At 39.8% G+C, this 22458-nt stretch overlaps 1 protein-coding gene across 3 annotated transcripts in view; it reads right to left on the bottom strand.

Moving 5' to 3' along the window:
• The window catches only part of zgc:77784 (uncharacterized protein LOC402947 homolog), a 52445-nt gene extending 39076 nt beyond the window's left edge, over positions 1 to 13369 (bottom strand). For all 3 annotated transcript variants that reach the window (XM_056374932.1, XM_056374933.1, XM_056374930.1), the window contains exons 1-2: positions 12670 to 13369; positions 2297 to 2623 (exon numbers count right to left, since the gene is read on the bottom strand). In XM_056374932.1, coding sequence (XP_056230907.1) covers positions 2297 to 2623; positions 12670 to 12724 — 382 coding nt within the window. In that variant the 5' untranslated portion in view covers positions 12725 to 13369. The remainder of the gene's footprint in view (positions 1 to 2296; positions 2624 to 12669) is intronic.
• Between the last annotated feature and the right edge of the window lie 9089 nt (positions 13370 to 22458).

Genomic DNA, 22458 nt, shown 5'->3' on the forward strand with positions numbered 1-22458 from the left:
AAGGACAATTCGACCTTGCTAATCTGTTATGCTCCTTCCCCTAATCAACCCACTGACTAATCCATTTCCTCATGCCAAAGAGAGCTGCAGTTCAGCCCAGGGCCGAACCACACTGGCACAATTAGGAAGGAAGGAAGACAATGGCACGTGTCCTAGACCAAAGGAGGGAAAATAATACACACGGCTAATAGTGGAAGGTTTTTATCTCAGTGCGCTCACCAAGACATGAGAAAGCACATAATCCCCCGGTGTACTCTTCAGCAACATGTCTATACAAAGAAAACACAGCTATACCTGGTATGCTTACACACATGATCTTGATGGTACACACAGAGAGGTGTGGTGGTCTCAGTCACAGTGTCTGTGCTATCTTTAGAAACATTCAAGATGGCTGTCCCCAACCAGTGGTAGAAGAAGTACTCAGATCGAATTAAATGTACAAACACAACACTGTAAAAATACTCAATTACAAGTAAAAGCCCATGTATTGAAAACCATACAACTATCATTTTCATTATGGATTGAATGTTTACTTTTCAGAAAATAGCGATGAATGCCATCACAATTACCCAGACATCAAAATGACACTTTTACAGTACTTGTTCTGCCCGACCAACAGTCCAAACCTCAAAATTATTAAAAAAATATATAAATTACAAGAAAAAGCAGGAAACCTGAAATATGTACTTTTTTGTGGGGAAAAATCTTCAATTGTAATTTGTCCTAATTGAATTTGTTAAAACGTCTGAATTAAATTTTAGAATTGAACAATATGATACATAGTTTCAATGTTTTTATTGAGTAATCTAAATAAACATGAAATAAAATGAAACATGAATTCCTCATGATATCATTAGTATTGTCAAGCAGGTACAAGTCATTTGTGAGCCTGTGTGTTATTCTCATATTTTTCTCTATTAGTCATGAAAACACTCACCACCACCTCCATTATTAAGACTCTGGCAACAAAGACAGCGATTAGGACAAGAAGCACGAGCCTCCTACTGCTTTCCAAAACACTTGAGTTTAACAAAAATCATCTCAAGCACTTGTTTTTGAGTCTGAACATAATATACAGAATACAGCTGTGTTGGTGAAGTGCATAGCATAATGGATCCACTATGATACAAAGAGTGTTTGAGTTTCTTCTGTTCAGTTACAGCGAAGTTTTGGAAAACAGAATCTGATTAAATACCGGTCTTTTATTGGTTCTAGTAGATTTCCCAAATTCAAAATGTATTTACCATACATTAAAAAACAGTATTTAATGTGAATTGGTCACGTCATGGCAGATACCCAATCCACTTCAGTCATGAGCAATAGTTATATTGGACTAAAATATGAAAAGAGACATCCTAAATGTTCCTTTGTTGTATTAATATTATTATTTAGGTCTCTTTTTGCCCTTATTACATTAAGTAGAAATATGACAGCAAATTAGGGAGCGAGAGTCAACAAAGATTAAAGAGCGAAGCCACGGGGGAGCTCATTTCACACGAGCAGCAACCTCCAAGGCGAGGTGCCGAAAACTTCAGTTCCTTGAACGGCCACTTGGCGCTGGCTCCAAAAGCGATTCAATCCTCATACACTCTCACGTTAAAACTTTACAGCAGAAATTAACATGTTTACAGCTGTTTACAGTTTCGGTCTTTACAGATAATTTCCTTCTTCATGACAAATGTACAGGGAGGTGAATTTTTATATAACTCACCTGTTTAAATTGTATTAGGGCTTTTGAAAGTTATACATAATTCAGGGTGTGCCACGTGAGTGAGCGTATGCTTGCCACAAAACAGCATGCACAATGTCTCAGCTCCACGTGCGCCCCACCTCTTTGTTAATTTTTGGATTGACCAGGAGTTAGTCAGATGTCAGGCACTGCCAAGATGGCAACGGCAGGACAGCCCACTCTAAAAGTTTTTTATGGTGACTTCTAAAGCTGCAATTAAAAACCTTATATAATAAAACAAGGACAAAATCTATTCATTTATTTTCGCAGTAAGCTAAAATTAGGAACAAATCCACAGGCTAGCACTTATTACTGAATTTATCTCCACCTACACCACCATCTGTTTTTGGGGTTGCTTCCTACAGTTTGGTTGTTCCATGTCATTATTTTTAAGCACAGCCAACTCTCCAGTGGACCTCCATAAAGGTGCCACAGGGCTGCGAAAAGATCTGGGACACACAGTGAAGCATCTGTATACCGTACACACACATGCATCAATATATCTATAGTGCAAAAGAACACAACACACACACTTTTTGGACAGTGATCAATAACATAGAGACTTACTTGCAACTTCCAGTGAAGCATTATGACTAATGGCCTCTCCCAGGTAGTTGCGGGCCACACAGGTGTAGACGCCTTCATCTGGTTTGCTCCGTCGTCCATGGACGATGCGCAGGAAGAAGAGGGAGCCACTGGGCAGGAGCATGCGGTGAGAGCGGGGGTCATCTTTGTCTGTCTCCACGCGCTCACCATCTTTATACCACTCAATACTGGGAGTGGGTCGGCCCTCTGCCTTGCAGTTGAGGGTGGCAGGCTCCCCCTTGGAGACGATCAAATCCGAGGGGTCCTCCACTATCCGTGGCGTGCTGTCCTCAAACCGTGCTCGGGACCCTGTAACGTGGAAATGTGGACAGATGTTATCTATGAGGGTGACCACCTATCATTCACGAACACACATAATCTCTTTGTAACAGTGCAGACAGCAACAAAGCCATTTAAAAGGCAACAACATCTTTCTTTGGAGATGCCGGACAAAGACACGGACAGCGTGTTAGATAAATTTGTGTGTAGCGAAGCAGTGAATCATGGGTAAACTCTCTTTGAAGGTTGACTCTGAAGTCGGTGCAAAACATCACACATTCCAATAACAACCTGTAACACCCATTTGTTCCTTCAATATCCTGCAAAAAGCAAAACATGGTGGTTGCTGGTGCTTTCTGCTAAAGAGTACAGAGTATAAAGCAGAGTACTTTCACAAAAGACACCACCTGTGCCAAGGATGCAATCACCCATGTGATGTGGTAATGGCCAATCTCTGTGTCAATCAGGACTGTTGCAGAGGCAGAGATGATAGCTGGTGGAAAGGTGGGAATAAGACAGGCAGACCTATGCATTTAAGGGAAGAGAGACCCAAGCTGAGAGAATGAGTGAGGCAGAGAGATATAGATAACTCCCATATCCCTCTCTCCAGGGATCCATTACTATCTTCCCTCAGCTGTGAGGGAAAGGCACACTGCTTCAAGACCTAAGGTAAGCTTTTAGAGCAAGACCAAATGTCTCTAACAATGTGTTACAGTTAGAAAAATGAATAATTCAAAATGCCGCGGCTTTTAGTTTGGTTCTGAGGAACAGATGGCGTCTCTCTCACTCTCAAATAAAAAGAAAAAAAAAGGAAAGGAAAGGAAAGGAAATGAAATGGTCACTGTGCCACTGATTATTATGCTGCTCCGTCTGAGGCATTATTTTCAGCACATAATGTAGACGGTATGAAAGTCCTCCATTATCATCGGAGAGGAGCAGTCAGGAGTAACCTAATGACACACATTGTTGTTGCACATGTTGCCGTTACATTATACGTAAATCTGAGGCATCAGGATAAACCCCGCACTTTTCAGCTGTGAGCAGATTTATGTCTTTTCATGAACTGATTTGATCCTCGCGGCCAGGAGTCGCCATCATGGCATAAACCTGAAGCTAACATCTAAAGAGCAATATGAACGCTCTGAGCTAACACCCCGGGGGTCACAAACCAGGACAGCTCAAAACACTAATGCACGATGAGGATGAATATGAATCGAGCCGTTAAAGTGTGCCACAGCTCCTCCAGTTAGTTTCTGACGTAAAAGCACACTTTGTTTACAGGAACAGAACAAGCGTACTGTAAATCTTTTCATGCTATATGCCTGAATGCTGAAAGATATCATAATGTACTTTAGGCTGACACATCTGAATGTTTGTCCACAGGAAAATTATTCAGTGTCCCTACAGTCCTGTGATGTCCTGGTGGTGAACCGTGTTTTTAAAGCATGCAAAGGATTCACTGGCAGTTTTAAATCCCAATTCATGTAATGGAGTTACATCACAGTGAGCGCCCATCCTGTTCAATCTTAACTGGATTTTACCACAAAAACAAACACTGAGAGAGAGTTGACCTCTTCAAAGAACAACTCCAGTGGAACAGTATTGTGTTTCCATGAAAACCAGAGACTTGTGAGATACAGATTAAAAAACAAAATGGTCAAAATTGATGCAGCACAGGGGCGTCAAGTGGCGCAGTGGGTTGAGCAGGCGCCCCATGAGTAGAGGCTACAGTCCTCGCTGCAGTCGGCCCTGGTTCAAATCCTGCATCGGACGGCCCTTTACTGCATGTCATTCCCCCTCTCTCTGCCTCCCCATTTCCTGTCTCTCTACTGTACTGTTTAATAAAGGCATAAAAAGCCCCAAAAATATACTTTAAAAAAAAAATGGATGCAGCACAGGCCAAGAAGTCCTGACTTTAGTTTCTAGTCCTAAGTTTGGCTCCTGGATCACGTCATATGGGGCTTATGGTAGATGGTAGTCGCAGGAGGGTTAGTAACACTGTGTAATGACAATAAGGCCTGATAAATTTAGGTTTTTATTACTTTTAATGATGGAAACTAACCAAACCTTTACCATAGCATTGTCACAATATGAAACAGGTAGTTATTTATGTATTTAACAGTGATTTTTAACAGTTTACAGAGGGCATATCTTATAATTGGGGGTGGGTTGTATCAGAGGATTGGAACGAGGAAAATGTCCCACAGTTTTTACAGCTGGAAACTGTTTATTGAAGTAAGTTCAATATGTGAATATGAAATATGAAAACTCCATGTTCAAAGTTCATGACACAGTGTGATAATGTTGTAAATGTGTAGTCTGTGTAGTGGGTTATTTTCTCTGACCTGACATGTTGCTGAAATGTTAGAAAGCCATATGAGAAATTACAGTTGTTGTCACAGTGGTACCCCTCCTGTTCTTGTCAGGTAAACTAATATCTGTGTGTAAAATCAGTGCAATGTCTCTTTGACTGTGATCTAATTTTAACATTTGACTTTAGTGTGTGTGTGATGATTGTTTTGTGTCAATTCCCGTATTTATCAAACTTCTAAGAATCACACTTAAAGACGCTCTAAACTACCAATTCAAGAGTAAAGACGTTCTTAGCTGAGTGAAAAAAATAAGACACATTTATCAAGTGACTTGCTCCGAAAAAATAGCATACGCTTACAGCAAGTGTGCGAGAAATAATAATCTTGTGATTGATCACATGCATGTTCAGGGAAGGAATAGCCAGACATAGACTGATCCTATATACTACACTCAGCGTTATTCTGCAAGAACACATATAATTATAATTTTTCATTTTATTTGTGTTCTGTAAATAGAGATTAAATAATAGGAAATTGGCTGAAATGCAAACAAAATTCAGCTGCAAGACATTCTGCTGGACCTCTGACGTACCTCGTCTTCCTCTGGTAGAAATCATATACTTAGGAGAATTTAGCACCACAATGCTGATGAGGATGCTTAGACAGTAATTACAAATAACATCAATGCCAGATTTATTCTTGCTGTTTGTTTGTAGCCCTGATAAATGCGGAAAAAAAAAAGAAAAACAAAAATGGTGTAACATCCTGTCAAAAGTTCAAATGCAAATAATGCAAATACGAAATCACATTGCTTCAGCTAATGCAGTATTCAATCTTCACTTCGAGTATAGGAGTGAAAGTGAAGGATTTTTACTTTTATATTTCAAATCTAGTTTGCTAAATACACACCCTGGTCTCTCTTACAAATGAGATTTTCTTGAATAAATAAAACATAACTAACTAACGTAGTAGACCAGTTGCAGATCTGTGTAATCCCTGATACACTCAGATGGCTCTCTCATGAGACAACTGCATGTAATCTACCTGCATTGTTTAAAACAGTTCTTTGTCTCTTATAGTTATTGATTATTCTGACCAGCTCCTTTTTGTGTCCCCAAAGTCTACAAGGAAAAAGAAAAAGAAACTTATGTTACGGACTCCTACATCATATTCACTAATGGGAACACAGGCTAAAATGAGTCGTTATCTCATCACTTCAACCACACAATAAAACCATCAATCTACCATTAACAACACCATTAACAATTAACAATGAGTAATTTGAATCCTGTTATTATACACATTTGTAGAGGCACTCTGTTGTGTAACGTTCCCTTCCCAGTGTTTATGAAATCCAGCCGTCCTTGTACTCTGTGTGTGTCAGCACGTACTGTGAAGTCCTGGCTGCTTGGAGCTGGTCTGAATAGCACAATATCAAATGTCACCATGACAAATTCTCTTGTATTCGTTTTATATGTGGAGTGTGAGAGACGCGCTGGAAAATATTAAGAGTAATAATATTTAATGACTCCAACTATGCAGACACAGTTGAGAATTTAAAGTGTATTAGAAACAGTTTTGGTTACTGGGGATTATGAATGAAAATTAATGGGCTCTTATTAAAGCTCCAGTTATCATGCAGGAGAATCGATGTGGTGCCATGCTGATGTATTGCAGAGAAAATAGCCTTGTCAAAAAAAAAGGAAAAAGAAAAGCAAACAGCTTCAGGTGGCCAAAGTGACAAGCAACAACCCACTCCTGTGACAAGTATGCAATCAGTAAAAAGTCTTAGCCACCTTGAGCGCGACAGCAACACATTTTCCTTTTGAGAAGGAATATTTTCACAGTAATGTTTGCTTCATGACAGGAAGATTGTGGTGCAGTGGTTGAGAGCACCTTTCAGCAAAAAGAAACTCTGTCAGCTCCCGTTTGTGACATGGGAAAAATAAACACCACGGGCTGTAATAGGGACCTCTATAAAGGTATGTTTTAGTCGGATCATAAACACAACCCATTAGAGCCCACAGTGGCTCCTCAGAGATATCCAAGTGCACATGGGAATTTAGAGTGCGCCTTGATTTGTGTGAAAATTATTAATCTGGGGCATTCTGGTGTGAAATGACTTTCACATTTACAAGGCATGAACAAGCAGGGGAGGACATCAGCCACTGATGTCGTATAGTAGTAGAGTTTCAGAACAAATTACATAAACACAGGAAGAGATGTTTCACAAACTAGTGCTTCAGTTAATTTAAGCTGTTGTTTCGGTTCACAGAATTCAAAGCTTCCTTCGATGTGTTGCAGCAAGTTACAGCATTTTCAACGTAAAGAATGTCTTCAATTTGCTGTACATTCAGCGTTATGAAATTATTATTTTAGAGACTTCAGAATAACTGACTGCTTCTAGTGACGAGACAGTACAACACAAAACCAGTGATTTACAATGAACAGATACAGCCAGATAAAAAAAACAAAAACAAAAGATGCGATATCAGCTCAACAATCCCAGCACTGCACTGTTCAACAGATTTCTTAAACACAACAGGCAGTAAACTGTCCAATTCAACACGTGAATTTATCCGAGAGCCTTGCATTGACGGTTACAAATCACTGTTACACTCTCTTAGTCATGAGCTAGGCATCATATTTGTGCTGAAGCTGTGTCTGAGTAGACAAATAAGTTAAACCTTTTTAAAGACATCTTTTAGAAAGCTCAAAGACCTTCAGCGCGAGGAGCAAAATGGAACTAAGATAATCCATAAGAGTGAATGGCAGTCAACCTTGAGCTGTCGTACAATAGAGGGGACTTTGTGAACGGGAGTGTGCTGGCCTCATGCAAGGTTATCATGGCTGTAGAATACACTCAAGGCCATCCTGTGTACAAATGAGCGTGTCAGGGAGACAGGCAGAGCTGCTTTTCAGAGAGAAATACAGTAAATTAAATTGAACAGCTCTACTCATTGATACACATTTTCTTTCTTTTCTATCTATTAATCATTTACCAATTTTTTTTTTTATTGTTTCCTCTTTTCATTCACTTGAAGTTATCCTTCCAGTGTTTAAAGATCCTTCCCTTTCATTACTAGGCCTACATGTCGATCTCCCTGTCGATTTAGGGTGTTCTTGTTAAGATACAGTTCTCAAGTTGATATATCTGTATATTGATGTGCATTTTGGAGTTTTGTGATTATTCGACGTTTTTTCCATTTTTAGATTGCCTTTAATGTCTATTTTATTTATTTATGGTATATTTGAAAGAGCTCACTTACTCTGCAGTAACTGATCTTTTGACTTGGGGTGCAGCGGAAACAAGTTGTAAATATAACATTGGCATAACATCAGATCTTGTTAGCAAAAAATCACTTATGTACACACCCAGCAGTTACCGGCCAGTTACAATCATTAATTTTGAAAGTCCAATATTCACTCTATTTTAGCTCTGTTTTTGGTCTCCTCCATCTCCTGAGGGAAATATCTGACTCTTCAGCTGCTAAATGCTCCACTATGGTCACCAGATAGATGCCAACTGTGTCGGTCTGTTGTTTGGTGCTGAGCAGAGGGCTGTAAGAGTTTTTTGTTGTTGTTGAAAACAATTCCCTGCTGCTGTCAAAAAGCAATGCTACAAGAAAGGTGAGAGTGAACCAAAACACTGAAGTCTTGGACCTGGCAGCTAAACAATGAGCTGAAACTTGCTATAGAGCTGTGTGAAGCCAAAGGGAGATACGCACGACAAGCAACCCATTTATTTCAACAGTCGTTTAATACATTGCTGTTATAAAAATTGATTAAAGCAGCTTTAATTTGTATGCAGACCAGGTAGTGCTGCTGGTGTCTTTTGGAATGGCGGCTCTTTTTTCCAGGTACGAGCCTATAGCCTGTATGTATGGTAATGTATATCTATATGCACTTCAAAAACATGGTCAACAGTCAGTGATGAACAGTGTGTGGTACTCTTTGTTTTCTTTTCAGGGGTATTAACAGAATTAGAGCTGCAGACTCATTATGATCTGATCATGTGTGTACGGTCGATTAGATGTGGTAATTGTCATGATTGCATCTGATCTGTGAGAATTTCTCCATTTACTCACAAAGCGGATGAAAAAAAAAATTCCAGAGAAAGCAAGCAACCACAGTCAAATGAAAGCCCATTAGTGCCGCACGCAGCTCTGATAGACAAGTTATTGCATTGGTCCTAATTGCAAACTGACACACGCCCACATGCTCGCTCGTGGCATCTCCTACATTTCTGCCTCATCTAACACACAGAGTTACCGGGGTAAAAGCTGAAGGGGTGATCAAGATCACGTCTTGTAAAACCCTGTTGATTCAGGCTATATTTGGCGTTTCTTGGCTCCTAGCTGTTGCATGCCATGACGGGGGCCGCTTTCATTAATTAGTATTTACAAATATTAACCCTGCATCCTCCCCGGGGGCAGAAATGTACTGCTGTCACGCTAATGTGTGAAAACAACAAAGCCACAGAGGGACGTCCTGTTTTGCTTCAGATCTCTGTTCCTTTTAGCGACAGCCAGACTCATACCTGAACCTGTCTGAGCTCACAGCTTGATGTCTGCGGAGGAACACAACTATCTACCTGCTCAGAGAAAGCTCAGAGACTAACTTGTTTTTCATGCTCTCACTTTACAAGTGAGACGGCAGTAGACGGCTGGCAGCTTGTCTGTAGGGCTGTTTGCTGAGATTTACTCGTGTCTTTTTCGATTTCAATTCATTTACATACTTAAAAAGGCCAAAAACATCCAAGGAGCTCTTGTGACATTGCCAAGTAATCTCTGCGGGAGGGCGATAACATGCCACAGCAAACTAAATTTCAAAGCAGAGAAGTCAGGTTTTATTTTCTTCTGGCATCAGTCTGGGCTTTTGGAGCCTTTGTTTGGCAACTGTCCTCCTCGCCTGTCGTCTAATCTCTAAATGATGTCATCAGCGACTGTACCAGAAGTGGGACATCATCAACATCCGGCGACATGACTCAAGGCTGTGGCACATCAGACGACTGACCAGGTTCTGCAGCGGTTTCATCATCTTGCGTGGTCATTTCATCAAGAGGGACTGCAAGAGGCTTTAGTCAGCCTCCAGCCATATTTGTCACTAAGTAATGAGCAGGAGGACAGAGAGGACACAAATCACCAGCTAAAGGTTGTTTAGCATCAATTAGTTCCACAGCTGAATGCAGCTCGAGATAACTGAAAATTCAATAAGATATATTAGGGTCTAGACTGATGGTGTATTAATTGAGATTTGGTGTAGGCCTATGTGTGTGTTTCTTTGAGTGTGTATGTCAGTGTGTGTGAGGGGGCGGCTATGTCAAATTGAATGCAGCTTTTGAAGGTGACTGTTCACAATCACACAGAGGTTGGACACACTACCATGTGTCACCATAACTCTCACATTTCCTCTTTTATATAAAAACTACTGAATAAAATCTACAAGTGAGCATTTGTCTTTGAACACAGCTCCCACAGAGGTCATGAAGCCCATTTGAATCCTCTTCTCTCAAGTATTTTTATGAAAAGGCACATCACCCCCGAGATTGAGCTGTATAATCGAGGTGGGAATGAGAGGAAGTACTCACTCCAGATAAACAGATGTAGGCAGATGGTGTGGGTGTTGAAAAGTACCTTTAACATCGAGAGGTTTAGTTTAGTTTAATTTAGTAGCTACAGCTTTGCAGCAGCGATTCTTCCTGGGGTCCATAAAAACAGACTTTACATAGTGACAGTGCAACCAATACAACGTAACACATAACATTGTAAGATAAACAGGACAAAGACTAGAACACACACACAGACAAGACAAGCTCCTATAAATTCAATAATCAGAATATATGAAGCAGTTTGTTTCATGTCAGTGTACCAACACATTTCAAACCATACTATGGTCTGTTTCACACTGGTATTCAAACGTAATCAAAATACATGAAAATAGCGCTTTTCACTCCAGTTATTCCAACGCATCAAAACTCCTTTTTCGTTCTAGTATTCAGTACATTAATCAAAATACATTAAAATAATTAATTTCACCCCGGTAATCAATCCTATAATCAAACATATGAAATAGTCCATTTCAGTCCAGTGTGCAGAAATGTGAAACATAAGATAAGTTTATTTTTCAACTGTAAAATGTCCGGCTCAACGCATATCAATTCTTAAAGCTGCTATAATCAATATTTTCATATTAACAATGGATTACTACTTCTACTTCTATGTGACAGGGGTCTCTCGTAGAGTGACGATCTCACAGAGAAAGTACCGCTCAGCTTTATCAGGCATTTTACCATCTTTGGGCTCATTGTTTTGGTTTTCCTCCCACCAGCCTTAATGTTTTGGTTCACTCTCACTGCTCTAAAAACTCACTCTACGCCGCCTGCCCAGCACAAATTAGCAGACAGACAATGTCACCATGTCGGTCGTGAATATAGTAGAGCATTTAGCAGCTAAAGAGTCAGATAATTCACCCGCGATTTGGTGGAGACAAAAAAAAAGCTGAAAAGAGATTGAATATTGGACTTACATTTGCCAGATATCCAGAAACACGACTCCAAATGAATGCTAATGGTTTTGCTGGATATATAGACAGGCAAGTTAGCCATATCAGCCTTTTAATAATATATACTATTTTGTAACTTATATTGTGTTTACTTGCTAGTCGTCTCCTTCTTTACTGCCTTTGTTGGCGTGTTAATCCTAACAACTCTCAATCAGCAGTAGCATGAGCAAAACCACCAGTACAACATAAATCACACCACCACACACTCATGCACATGTATTATAGAAACAAAATGCACTCAGAAAAAAGTGCTCAAAAACTCTACAGGGTACCTTTAACCCAAAATGTTGAGTATGTTGTGTTTGTGTAAAAAAAATGTATATAGGCTATTGTTTTCAGATTTTTATAACTCTGAAATATCAGCATCTGTACTGCATGTTCAGTTTATTGTGCTACACTGAAGCACGCCATTCAGACCTTAAATGCATCACCAACTACAATGTACTAAATTTTTTTCATGTTAAAGTTGTGTCAATTAATCTGAGAATGCAAAAAAAACACAAAAAAAAAACAATCTGCACTCCATAAATTGTTTTTCTGAGCCATGCTTTTATTTGGGCTTTGGATTAAGGTTTGAAAATTTAAACTGTTATTAGAGCAATGGTTAAAATGTGTAATCCCGTTCTCAAAGGTAATCAACAATGAGCTTTTAAAAGCATTTTGTAATAACATGTGCATCTCCATAAACATTTTTGGAGAGTGGGGGCTTGTCAGACTATGACACTGCCCCTGAGAGTTTCTGAGCTTTAAGTGAGAGTTTAATGGTTTCACTTTTGCCACAGTGAAGCCTCGTTTGACCTCTTCAGCTGCCTAACGTGGGGCCACCTTTAGATCTGACTGAGGAAATGTGCATCTTCTTGGCATTCACCGATGGTATTTAAACATTACAAATTAATGCACGTGTGACATTTCCCTACTATCAGTTTTGTGTGTTGTTTTGATGCGTTCACTCCCCACAGCTGCCAGGGAAACGTGTCTGAAATACAGCTAAACACAACATTTACATCCATCTGGAGGGACAGAAAACACGATAAGACAAGTGAAATACACTGTGAGGCAGTCACGCCATATGCCCTATGAGTGTGTGCGTGATAGGGAGAGCGAGAGAGAGAGACAGAGAGAGAGAGAGAGAGAGAGAGAGAGAGAGAGAGAGAGAGATAGAGAGAGAGAGAGAGGGGCATATTTATATTCATATTTTACCTGAAGCGATGGTAATGAATGAGACAGTCACAAGTAGTAAATTTCCAAAGTTCATCTCCACACTCTCCCGGTGTCAAATCCTCTGTAGTCAGCGGTCTCTCGACAGTCCACTCAGTGTCAGATTATCAATTAAAATCAGACCTCCAGTCACAGAACAGCGCCGAGATCTGACTAGAGAGCAGGTAAACTGAGCTGGTTTGGAGCTTGAGCCTCAGCTGGAATATTTCAAGCGAGTAAAATCACCCCGAAAAAACTTTGATGTCACTCCCAGAAACCCATGACAGCAGCAGGATCAGCGGCAGCAGCGGCAGCACCGCCCCGGAGAAACCTAATAACAAAACTCAGCAGCATCACTTCTTCGTCCCCGCATGGCCACACACGCAGATACACACTCTCTTTCTCTCTCTCTCTCTCTCTCTCTCTCTCTCTCTCTCTCTCTCTCTCTCTCTCTCTCTCTTTCTCTCACACACACACACAGACAGACAGACTTCTTTCTGAGATGTCCTGCTGCTGCTGCTTCTTCTGCTGCTGCTGCTGAAAACAAAAAAAGAGGTTTAACTATATTTAGCCCGGTCATAAATAAAATAATTCTCCCCTCTCTACTCAGATCCGGCCAGTTGCAGGTTGCAGCGTCAGTTTGTGCGAATGTGTAGCGCTGCACATGCCGAGCCCGAGCTGCGCACTCCCTGCTATCCGCAACAAATCCTCGCCAACCTCCAGGAGTCAGTGTTTTAAAGAGACAGACACGACATCTGCGCCCTGCGTGTGTCCTTACTTCATCTCTGTGTATGTTCCGTCCTCACAGGACAGTGGGATGAGATAAAACTTATATAGTTACTTCTGGATTAGAGTTACAATTAGAGCAGGGTCGGAGCTGTTACAGGAGTTAAAGTGAGGCTCAAGTTTTGGCTTATGGATGATGTTTTTGCATTTTAGTGTTGGAAAATTGAATTTGAGTTTTAAAAATCGCTCATTAAAAAGACTGCAAATTATTGAAACAAATCAATGCAAGTTGCTGAAAGTGTTTTAATGAATGGGTATTCAATAATTTGTTTAACTTATTATTATTCGTTCTTTATTTTATGAAGAGGTTCAAGTATAAAATCTGCTTGAGCAAAACCCCTGATGGCAAAGGACACCACAAAGTAAAAGAAATGTGATATTATCTATCATTGAAGTAAGACTTCAAAATATTCCAAATTGGGGGGTTGGGAGACCAAAACCAGGAAAACTGTTCCGTCTGTTATTCCTTGAATTTTTGCTTTTTTTCTCATCTGAAAAAGAAATTCAACAAATAAAACAAAGTCACAGCTTTGTTGAACTGCTCTCAATTCATACAAAGACCCTCATCTGCAATGGGGGCATTACAAGTAGACCAGGAGCCAGAGAGCTTGGGAAACACTGGGTTAGGTTTAAACTTAAACTTCGTGTTTGTGGAGACCATAAGAGCAATTCTTTTCAAGCTTATTTCCCAAGCTGTGATATTCTCACTCTTTATAAAGTGGTGTTACCAGTGTCTTTGTGATGGGTTTCATAAGCAGGCCACTTTTCCCATTTTTCACTGAACTCAAATTTCTGAACTCTCAGAACAGGTATGAGTGTTTCCATATCACATACCTCTTCAGCAATGTCCAGCCCCCGACTCGGCTCTCTTGTGTCGGGTTACCTGGAAACAGCACAACAACTGTCATGAGTATTTCATAACCAAACCACAGCCATGATAGTATCTCCTCAACACTGCACCCGTCACCACGACGTTTTCATCAGTCTGCAGCGTGATTCTTGTGTTATGTGTGTAAATCTAGTCATAGTGCAAAATAAGCAGTAAGAAACAGAGCTAAACAATGATTGGTGCTTCCTGTGTGAGGGAAGATTTCCCTTCTCAGAATCAAGGATCTAATATTCGAGAATTGTGAGGCCTTCTGAGACACTTTTCTCATTTTGTGCTGCATAAATAAACTTTCTGACACTCGACACTGACAATGGCCGCTGATTTATTGATAATTGCACTGCGAAGCAATATCGACCCCACAACACAATCATTACTTCTGCAGTTTCATCATCGTCCTCGCCGCTGTTGCTGCTTCTGCTGGAGAGCGTTACCTCGCTCTTACGTCCTCACCACTCAAGATCTTTGCAGTCCTGCTATTTAACATCCACCATCTGATTCTGTGGTGATTTATTAAGCAGCTGTTGTTTCACAACCACTCCTCCACAATCTGGCCCTACTGGAGCCTCTGGTGCCTGGGCTGGGTCGGGTCTTCCTCTCGGGGAGCTGCGGACACACACGGGTCCCAGGGGGGTTGCAAGCTCTGTTTCATTCACTCCCCCTCCTCCAACGCAGACCAGACCTGTTCCTCTGTGTTGTTGCTTCTTCTCTCTCCACTCCATTGTCTCCATGTCAGGCTGCGAGGACCCAACATGATAGAGAGTGACTTCTGGACGGTCAGACGCCTTCTCTCCTTTGTCCCCCTTGAATAGGACTGGAAATTGGGCAACAGAAGAGTCCAGATGTCTGTAGCAAGGCGTGACACAAAGAGGGCCCCACAATGGCTTCAATCTCAGTTTCCGTGGAAGTGTGGACATTATTAAGGGCCACAAAGGCTGGACAGGGCATAAAATAGAAGCATCTCAAATGGAGAGGGGCTGGAGTCTTGGAGGTGTCAGATGGGAACAGTGGTCTTATTTACAACTAAACCTCAGAGAAACCATCAGTAGAAAATCTCTCAGTGGCCTCTGCTTTGAAGTAGGTAGAGTTGTGCTTCCTTTCTGGACATGCAAAAACAGTAAAAAAGGACATTTTACCTCCATTGCTTAATGATGGGCACCCTTTCTTTTTTTTTACTGCACAGTTTTGCAACTGTTCTGTCCTCCAGTAGAACTTGATTTTGCACCTTGCATCAAACTGAAAGCTTTTTTAAGAACCAGGCTTTTGTTCAACTTCAGTCATTAGTGCATTACATGGTGCCATTAAACATTCAATTAAGTCCTTCCAGCCATGGGATGTTGCACAGGCAGGAGCAAATGTGACAGTCAATCAGTCTAGTATTATGCATAGAAAGACCTCATTAGATTAATGCAGAAAAAAGAGTTCAACATTAGCTTCCATCCAAATGAAAATGAAAATTGAACCGAATTTCCAAAAGAAAATAAGAATTAATGTGCGTTTCCATCCCTTACCATTATGCAAATATTGAAAGTTCATTTAGATCAGCAGCTGGTGAGACTAATTCTCCATTTGGGTGCCATCAAACCATTGCAGAAGAGGATGCAGCAAGGTGGTGTAATTAAAAACATGCCAATATCATGTAGAAAACATGATGGAAGTGAAACATTTATGTTTGTTTCTTGTATTACTTTGAGTAACATTGCAGTCTCCTCATCGCTCCGCACAGATGTGATGTTCTTGTCTGCCACTTTATTTGGTCTCTTAAGGGAAGAGGAAGCTTCAGTGGAGATTTATAATAAGTCACAAAACATGTGTGTCATTATTTGTTCATTAAGGCTGTTTCCACTGCACTTTGTTGCATTTTACTTCAATGAGTTCATCAACTTTTCCACCTCAACCAAGCCAAAAACCTTTTTGTGATATTTTTTAGTTTAGTCCAACAGTAAAGAATTCCCCCTGTCAGCTTCTCTAAAGCTCACTAATTAACACATTACACTTCATTTGTTTTAATTTGAACAAAAGCCAAGGTGTAAAAATGACACGGTTGTAGTTTTATGAGGGGATATCGAACTACAACAAGTCCTGAAAACGTTTTCAGCTCTTAGCAAATGATGCAGCTAAATTATTTTTGTCCTCCTTTAGTCTTTTTTCTGTTTTAGGATCTAACAGGATTTAGGGTGACACTTGCACTTTTTTTCTGCTTGCTGTAGGTAGGTTAGCGTGTGTGTTAGTGTGTGTGTTGACAGTGCAGGGAGGTACAGATGGTGTGATGTGGCAGTCTGTCTGACTACGGTGAAGAATGTGAGATTCAGCTGTTGGCCTCTCACCCCCCTGGCTCTGACCTTATGTGTCTCTGATCACCGTCTGGCTCCATCTCATTATGACACTCTCCATATTGCTTTACTCTCACAGTAAAGCTGCAACAATCACTGAAGAAAAAAACTCCCAAATATTTCACAAAAGAAGAACTTGTGGCAGTGATAAAAGCTGAAAACCTCTGAGGACTTGTCTGCCGTCACTAATTGAGCTCCTGTTATCTCTCTTTACATGGTCGTGGGTCTGAGCTGCTGACCTGCTAAGATACCTTGTCAGCAGATTTCATTAGTCACAGGAGCAGGGCTTTTGTTTCCCCGTGGTGAGTGTGTGCATGTGTGTATAAGCAAGTGCAAAGGACCTTCAGATAGCCAGGAGGACGCCAGAGTTTATTTATAGGCTGAGTGTCACAGTAGCACACAGGGCCAACAGCAGCAAGGCATTTACATCCAGTGCACCAGAATGCAAAGGTAAGCAGCTCTTATCGCTGCAACATTTGGCTTAAAGGTTCAGCTTTTTCTTTTTTGTTTTTCTTTTTTATGTTCCAGGACCTAACCCTTTGCCAGCAGAGGGTCCTCTTTTGTCATGCTCTTAAATGGCGGTGTCACATTGTCTAAGAGTTGTTTGTACTGAGCTGTGCACAGAGCTGGAAGAGCCCTGGAGGAGCCCCGACTCCTGCTGCATCTGATAAACTGATATAATGAGCCTGTATGAGGATGCTTACAGTACAGTACACTGTGTGATAAATATTACAGTTCCTCTCTACTCATTTGACATGTACTTTTCTCCCAAATGATGGTTCATGCTCTCAAGACAGTTACTAGTGCGGATGAAAGGTTTGAGTAGTTTATTGCACTCTACATTTGTAAATTATGGAAGCTAATTACTGCCAGGAAAAGACGAAAACATTTTTGAAAAGTTAGTCATGATAAAAACATAAAAATGCTCATAGAAAGTTAAAAATGATCAGAAAGTAAGACATAAATATGAGAAATATTTATGGAAACTAATTCCAAATCATAGCCAAGTCAAAATTATTAAATAAAAAGTCCTTAAATCAAACTTATGTGATAGGTCATTAATGTGGGATTTAGAAGAAAAATCATAAATGTGTCGATAAAAAATATAGGATAAAAGTTATCATTCTAAATTCAAATTATATAATGCCAAAAATACAAAATAAGAAGTAAAATTTATTTGTCATGGTCAAAGTGTGGAAAAAGAGTACCTTCTATTTTCATTGGAAAGTGTTTTTTTCATAACGTAATATTTTCGAGTTTATTGTGCTTGACATTTGTAAAGTGTAGAATCCCATTCTGGCCATAAAAAGAGGAAAAAAATAATCACGATAAAAAAAAAAAAAAAAACATAAAAATGCTCATGGAAAGTTGTGAGATAGTAAATTAAAATGAGATAAAAGTGAAAATTGTGATTTAGTAACTCAAAATTAAGATAGGAAAAGCTTGTGGGGTTCCACAGTTTAGTAATGTCATATCAACCCTTTTTAAAAGGCTTGTGTTTAATGATGCAGAAAGCAACAAACGTGATATCAAACACAATATATCATAAATTTCCTCAGGAATGGATGCAACTCAACTTTAAATGACTGAATTCATCATCAACTTTTCATTTCTGCCAAGTTTCAGTGATCTGTCAGCATCCCACTACTGTGTGTGGCTGTGTAATTCATATAATGATAATGTGTGTAGTTTCAGGCAGCTGTGTTTTCTGATTTTAGAGAATGTAGAACTTTGTTTGGTGAGTTGTGTTTTTTATTTTGGGGAAAAAAAACTGAATTTTATCAGATGGCAATTAAAATGTAACTTGTTTTGTGGGATTGCGAAACACTGAATTTCGAAGAGATGAGCTCCACTTAACAACAACACCCAGTGATTCTGATATTTGCAGAAATGATGGAGAAACAAAAATGACTTCTCAGTTTCCACTTCTTCAGCCACTGATTGCTTGGTACAAATAGATCTCTCATGTAATTGCCACTTATGCTTGAGAGCCCATTTATCTATTCTACAAGATTACGTCACAGGCCTGAAGTCTTGCCTCTTCTCCATGTTTCTGTGATGAAGACATCAAATATGTTTAGCATCTGCTACGGCCAAAACAGAGTTGAAGCAGAGTTCATTCGCAGAGGTTGTGTACGTGCACAGAGACGTTCTGTGCACATGTTCTTCAGTACATTTACTGTGTGCACTTTCATCTGTGCAGCATGTAGCATACCCCACACAATGGCATGTGAACATTTGTTGTGACCTCATTCAACAATGCTTAAGAAAGTAGTACTTAGTACTTTGTAGTACTTGAATTACTAAGGGGAAAAGGATCATTTCAGATTGAACAGAGTGGTCAGAGCAGCAGCTGATTCCATCAGTGGCTCAGACGAGCCCTCTGCTGGCCTGAAGCTATAACTACATCTTTAATGGGGGAGAGCGGAACTGTGCAAGTCAGCACTGATACAGGTTTTAAATTGAGTTTTAGCTTGTAGGTCAACCACCAACATCACCCCAGGCATCAAATATCTTATCCAAAAAATGCATCTACCAGTCAGCGATATACAGTGTATCTAAAGCACAACAAGGAACAATCATAACATAAGACAACACTGTTCACAGGCAAAAACAACTGCGTGAGTCCAGATTAGCATGAAAACACATGTACAGACAGAAAACAGGAGGGCTGCAACTATAACATTATTTTCATTATGGATGAAACTGATCTGTTTGACCAAAAATGATCACAAAACAGAGAAAAAAAAAATGTCACAATGTCACAAAGCTGCATTCAAGTTATTTGTCTTTGTCTTAGCAACAATTCAACCCACAGGTATTCAACTGAAACCTATAATGGAGTATAAACAAGTATAAACTTGTGCTGTGCAGCTAAACTTTGCTCCAAATCCACTGAACTTAATTTCAAATTCTCTTGAAGTTCTCAGATTTTCAAAAGCTACAAAACCTTTAAGGCTGAAATATGGAGTTCTGGGTTTGAATATTTCACAAAGTGCAATTATCACATAGCTTCAATGAAAAGTTGGAATGAGTTGATACAGAATTTACGATGTGTCAGTGTGGAATAAGAGAAACAAAAGGTAGCAACTGGATGAGAAGATGTAAAGAGTGAATATTTGGTGTTTTTCAAATCATTAATTCTGTTTTCTGTCATCAATTCATCTAGAAATTCAGCTCTGCCTGGCTCACTGCCTGGTTCAGGATGTGTTGTTTGAATAGGCCTATCACTGCCAATACCAGAATTTCAGTATCAATACCGAAACAGTAGGGTTGCAACAATTAGTCAATTAAATGATAAATCTTCAACAACATAGAAAATAATTCAGCAACGATTGTAATAATCTGCTAACAGTTTTGTGTCATTTTTTAGGTGGTTTAAGCTTCTCAGCTGTTGGTATGTGGTGTTAGACAACACTGATAATCTGTGTCCAGTTGGAAAATTCTTGTATTGATGAACTGTTTGTTTTTAATAATGTTCAGATTACTGGATGTAGTTGGGAATTAACGAGTCTTTCTATTTTTCTGATTGTTATATTGATGTTTTATTGTGCTTGTCTTCAAAGTGTGATGTGTTCATTCACCACAGCGCAGTCTTATCTTTCACTCACCCTGCACCTTTACTGTTGCGGTTGGTTGAGGTGGAGCAAATTGTTTACCTACAGTACTCTGAGTGCAATTTGTTTAGTATTCCCTGCATCTACTGATGGCAGATCTTTCATGTATCTGTCCACTGTTCATCAGTCTAAAGATCAAACACTAAAACAGCATCTGAGGAAGAAGCTGTGTTTTCACCAAACACAACACTGTTGCTGGAGCAACAACGCTGTATCACTGTATCATATTATTCAGGATTATATCATCATAAATGGCAAACAATCTTTTTGTACATACGCTCCATTTTTTTCATTATCTCTCTCAGCTTTCTCTCTCCTTCTTTTGAAAGAAATTCATCATGAGTTTGTGCGTCAGAGCACCCTCTCCAGGCTGCTGTTATCAATTTAAAAAAGAAAGAGTCTCATCTGAGGTGTACAATGACATTGGCGAGGCTCAGCTGTGATTTCCCAGATATTTTAAACATCTTTTCATGTTCCTTTGTGTTGTCTGTAAATCCTAATCCAGTTTGTCTTGTCTGCAGAAGAAAACATTTTGCTGCCACATGGACTTGGGCTAAATTTTAGGCAAATCTTCAGAAAACAGCTGTGTTTTGTTTCAGGCGGTCTGTCTGTCGTGCTGAGCTACAAAACTGTCGTCATGTACAGTATCATGGGGAGAGCATAAAACAGATGCAATGCTAGTGTGAAGTAAATTGGTAATTAAGATTAAACCAGAATCACAACTGTTTTAAGCCTTTGGAGAGAAGCAGGATGAGTTTGGGGCAGATTCTCAGCATGATCTTGTGGTGAGGAATCAGTGTTTTCTGACTAAAAAGGGAATTTTATAATGTAGAAATGCAGATCGAAACTCATACACAGTGGTTTAGAGTATGTGTTATTGTGCTGCACAAGCAGAATTGTATAATCTCTTCCTGAAAAAAATAAATCTTTGATGCATATCTCAGGCTCAGACGAGGTCATTTTCATATCCCTTATGCTCGTCCAAATCTAATCTCCTCTGTAATGACGGTAAAGACTGATAAATGACAAGAGAGCCCATTACACAGAGGGCTCGTATCGCCAAACATGTGGCAGACGTCCAACCTCACAGACAAACAGCCTCCGAGATCATTCACAGGCCCGACTGTCACAGCGCTCTGCTGCACAGTATGAGCGTGTCAGCGTGACTCCTACATTTTTAATGGAAATGTAGGAAGGAAGCAGTCAGTGTCCACAGCAAACTAATAGCTCCAATTTCACAGTGAGAATTCCTCAAACTCCTGTCACCTTTAAACACAGGCGTTTCCAGCACATTCTTTGTGGGAAAATAAGGCCTTTATAACAGAGAGGAATTCATTTAAAAGAAGTCAATTACGAGATATGCAAGTTAAATTTTCACTTCACTGAGGGAAAAAAATAATTCATTCTTTTGTTTGTTTGGCGTTTGAGCAAATGCATATCTCTAATTTAAGTCTTCTATAGCTCAAAACCTCACCAATATTCCCGTGTGAGGTTTTCTTTCTGATATCTTTATGTGAGAATAAGTGTCAAAGTTTTCTCATGCAGGATAAATTCAAAGCGTCTGGCAGCTGTATTCACCACAGGACATGATTTTTCGACAAGGTCAGTGAAGTAACTGTCATCTATGTTTGCTGAGACTTGGTGTAGGTGGATTTTAACGTCTCTCATCTAAATGTCAACTTTCGCAATTTTTCACATCCTTCAAAACAACACTATCATTACTGCCTTTATTCTTTTCTCATATGAAATGGCAGGATGGCAACGGGCCAAAACTGATTCACAGAAAAGTAAAATCAAACTGACCGTGCTCTGAAAATGGTACGGTATTTGGCAACACAACCAAACATTAGTGCATGAAGAATCTGGCACATCATAATAGAGCAAGTCAACAACATTACAGATGGTAAAAGTGAAAATCCATGATCAGTGGCACTAAACTGTGAATCTGATTCTGCATGGCATGAGTAAAGCACTCCTGTTGCCATATTTGCTGTGAATTCGTCACGGGGTTTTGAAGTCCCGTGTTACCGTGGAGCATAAAATGTTCTAGAAACTTTAATTAGACTCTTAAACTCCTAATTTTCCCCTAGTATTTCGCATTAAGTGGCTTATGAGACACATTTTCTGCTCTGTGTTTGAGTATCACAGACCGAAAATCTTCTGTATCTGC

This window comes from Seriola aureovittata, chromosome 4, assembly GCF_021018895.1.
Source record: "Seriola aureovittata isolate HTS-2021-v1 ecotype China chromosome 4, ASM2101889v1, whole genome shotgun sequence".
In the NCBI taxonomy this organism is placed as follows: Eukaryota; Metazoa; Chordata; class Actinopteri; order Carangiformes; family Carangidae; genus Seriola; species Seriola aureovittata.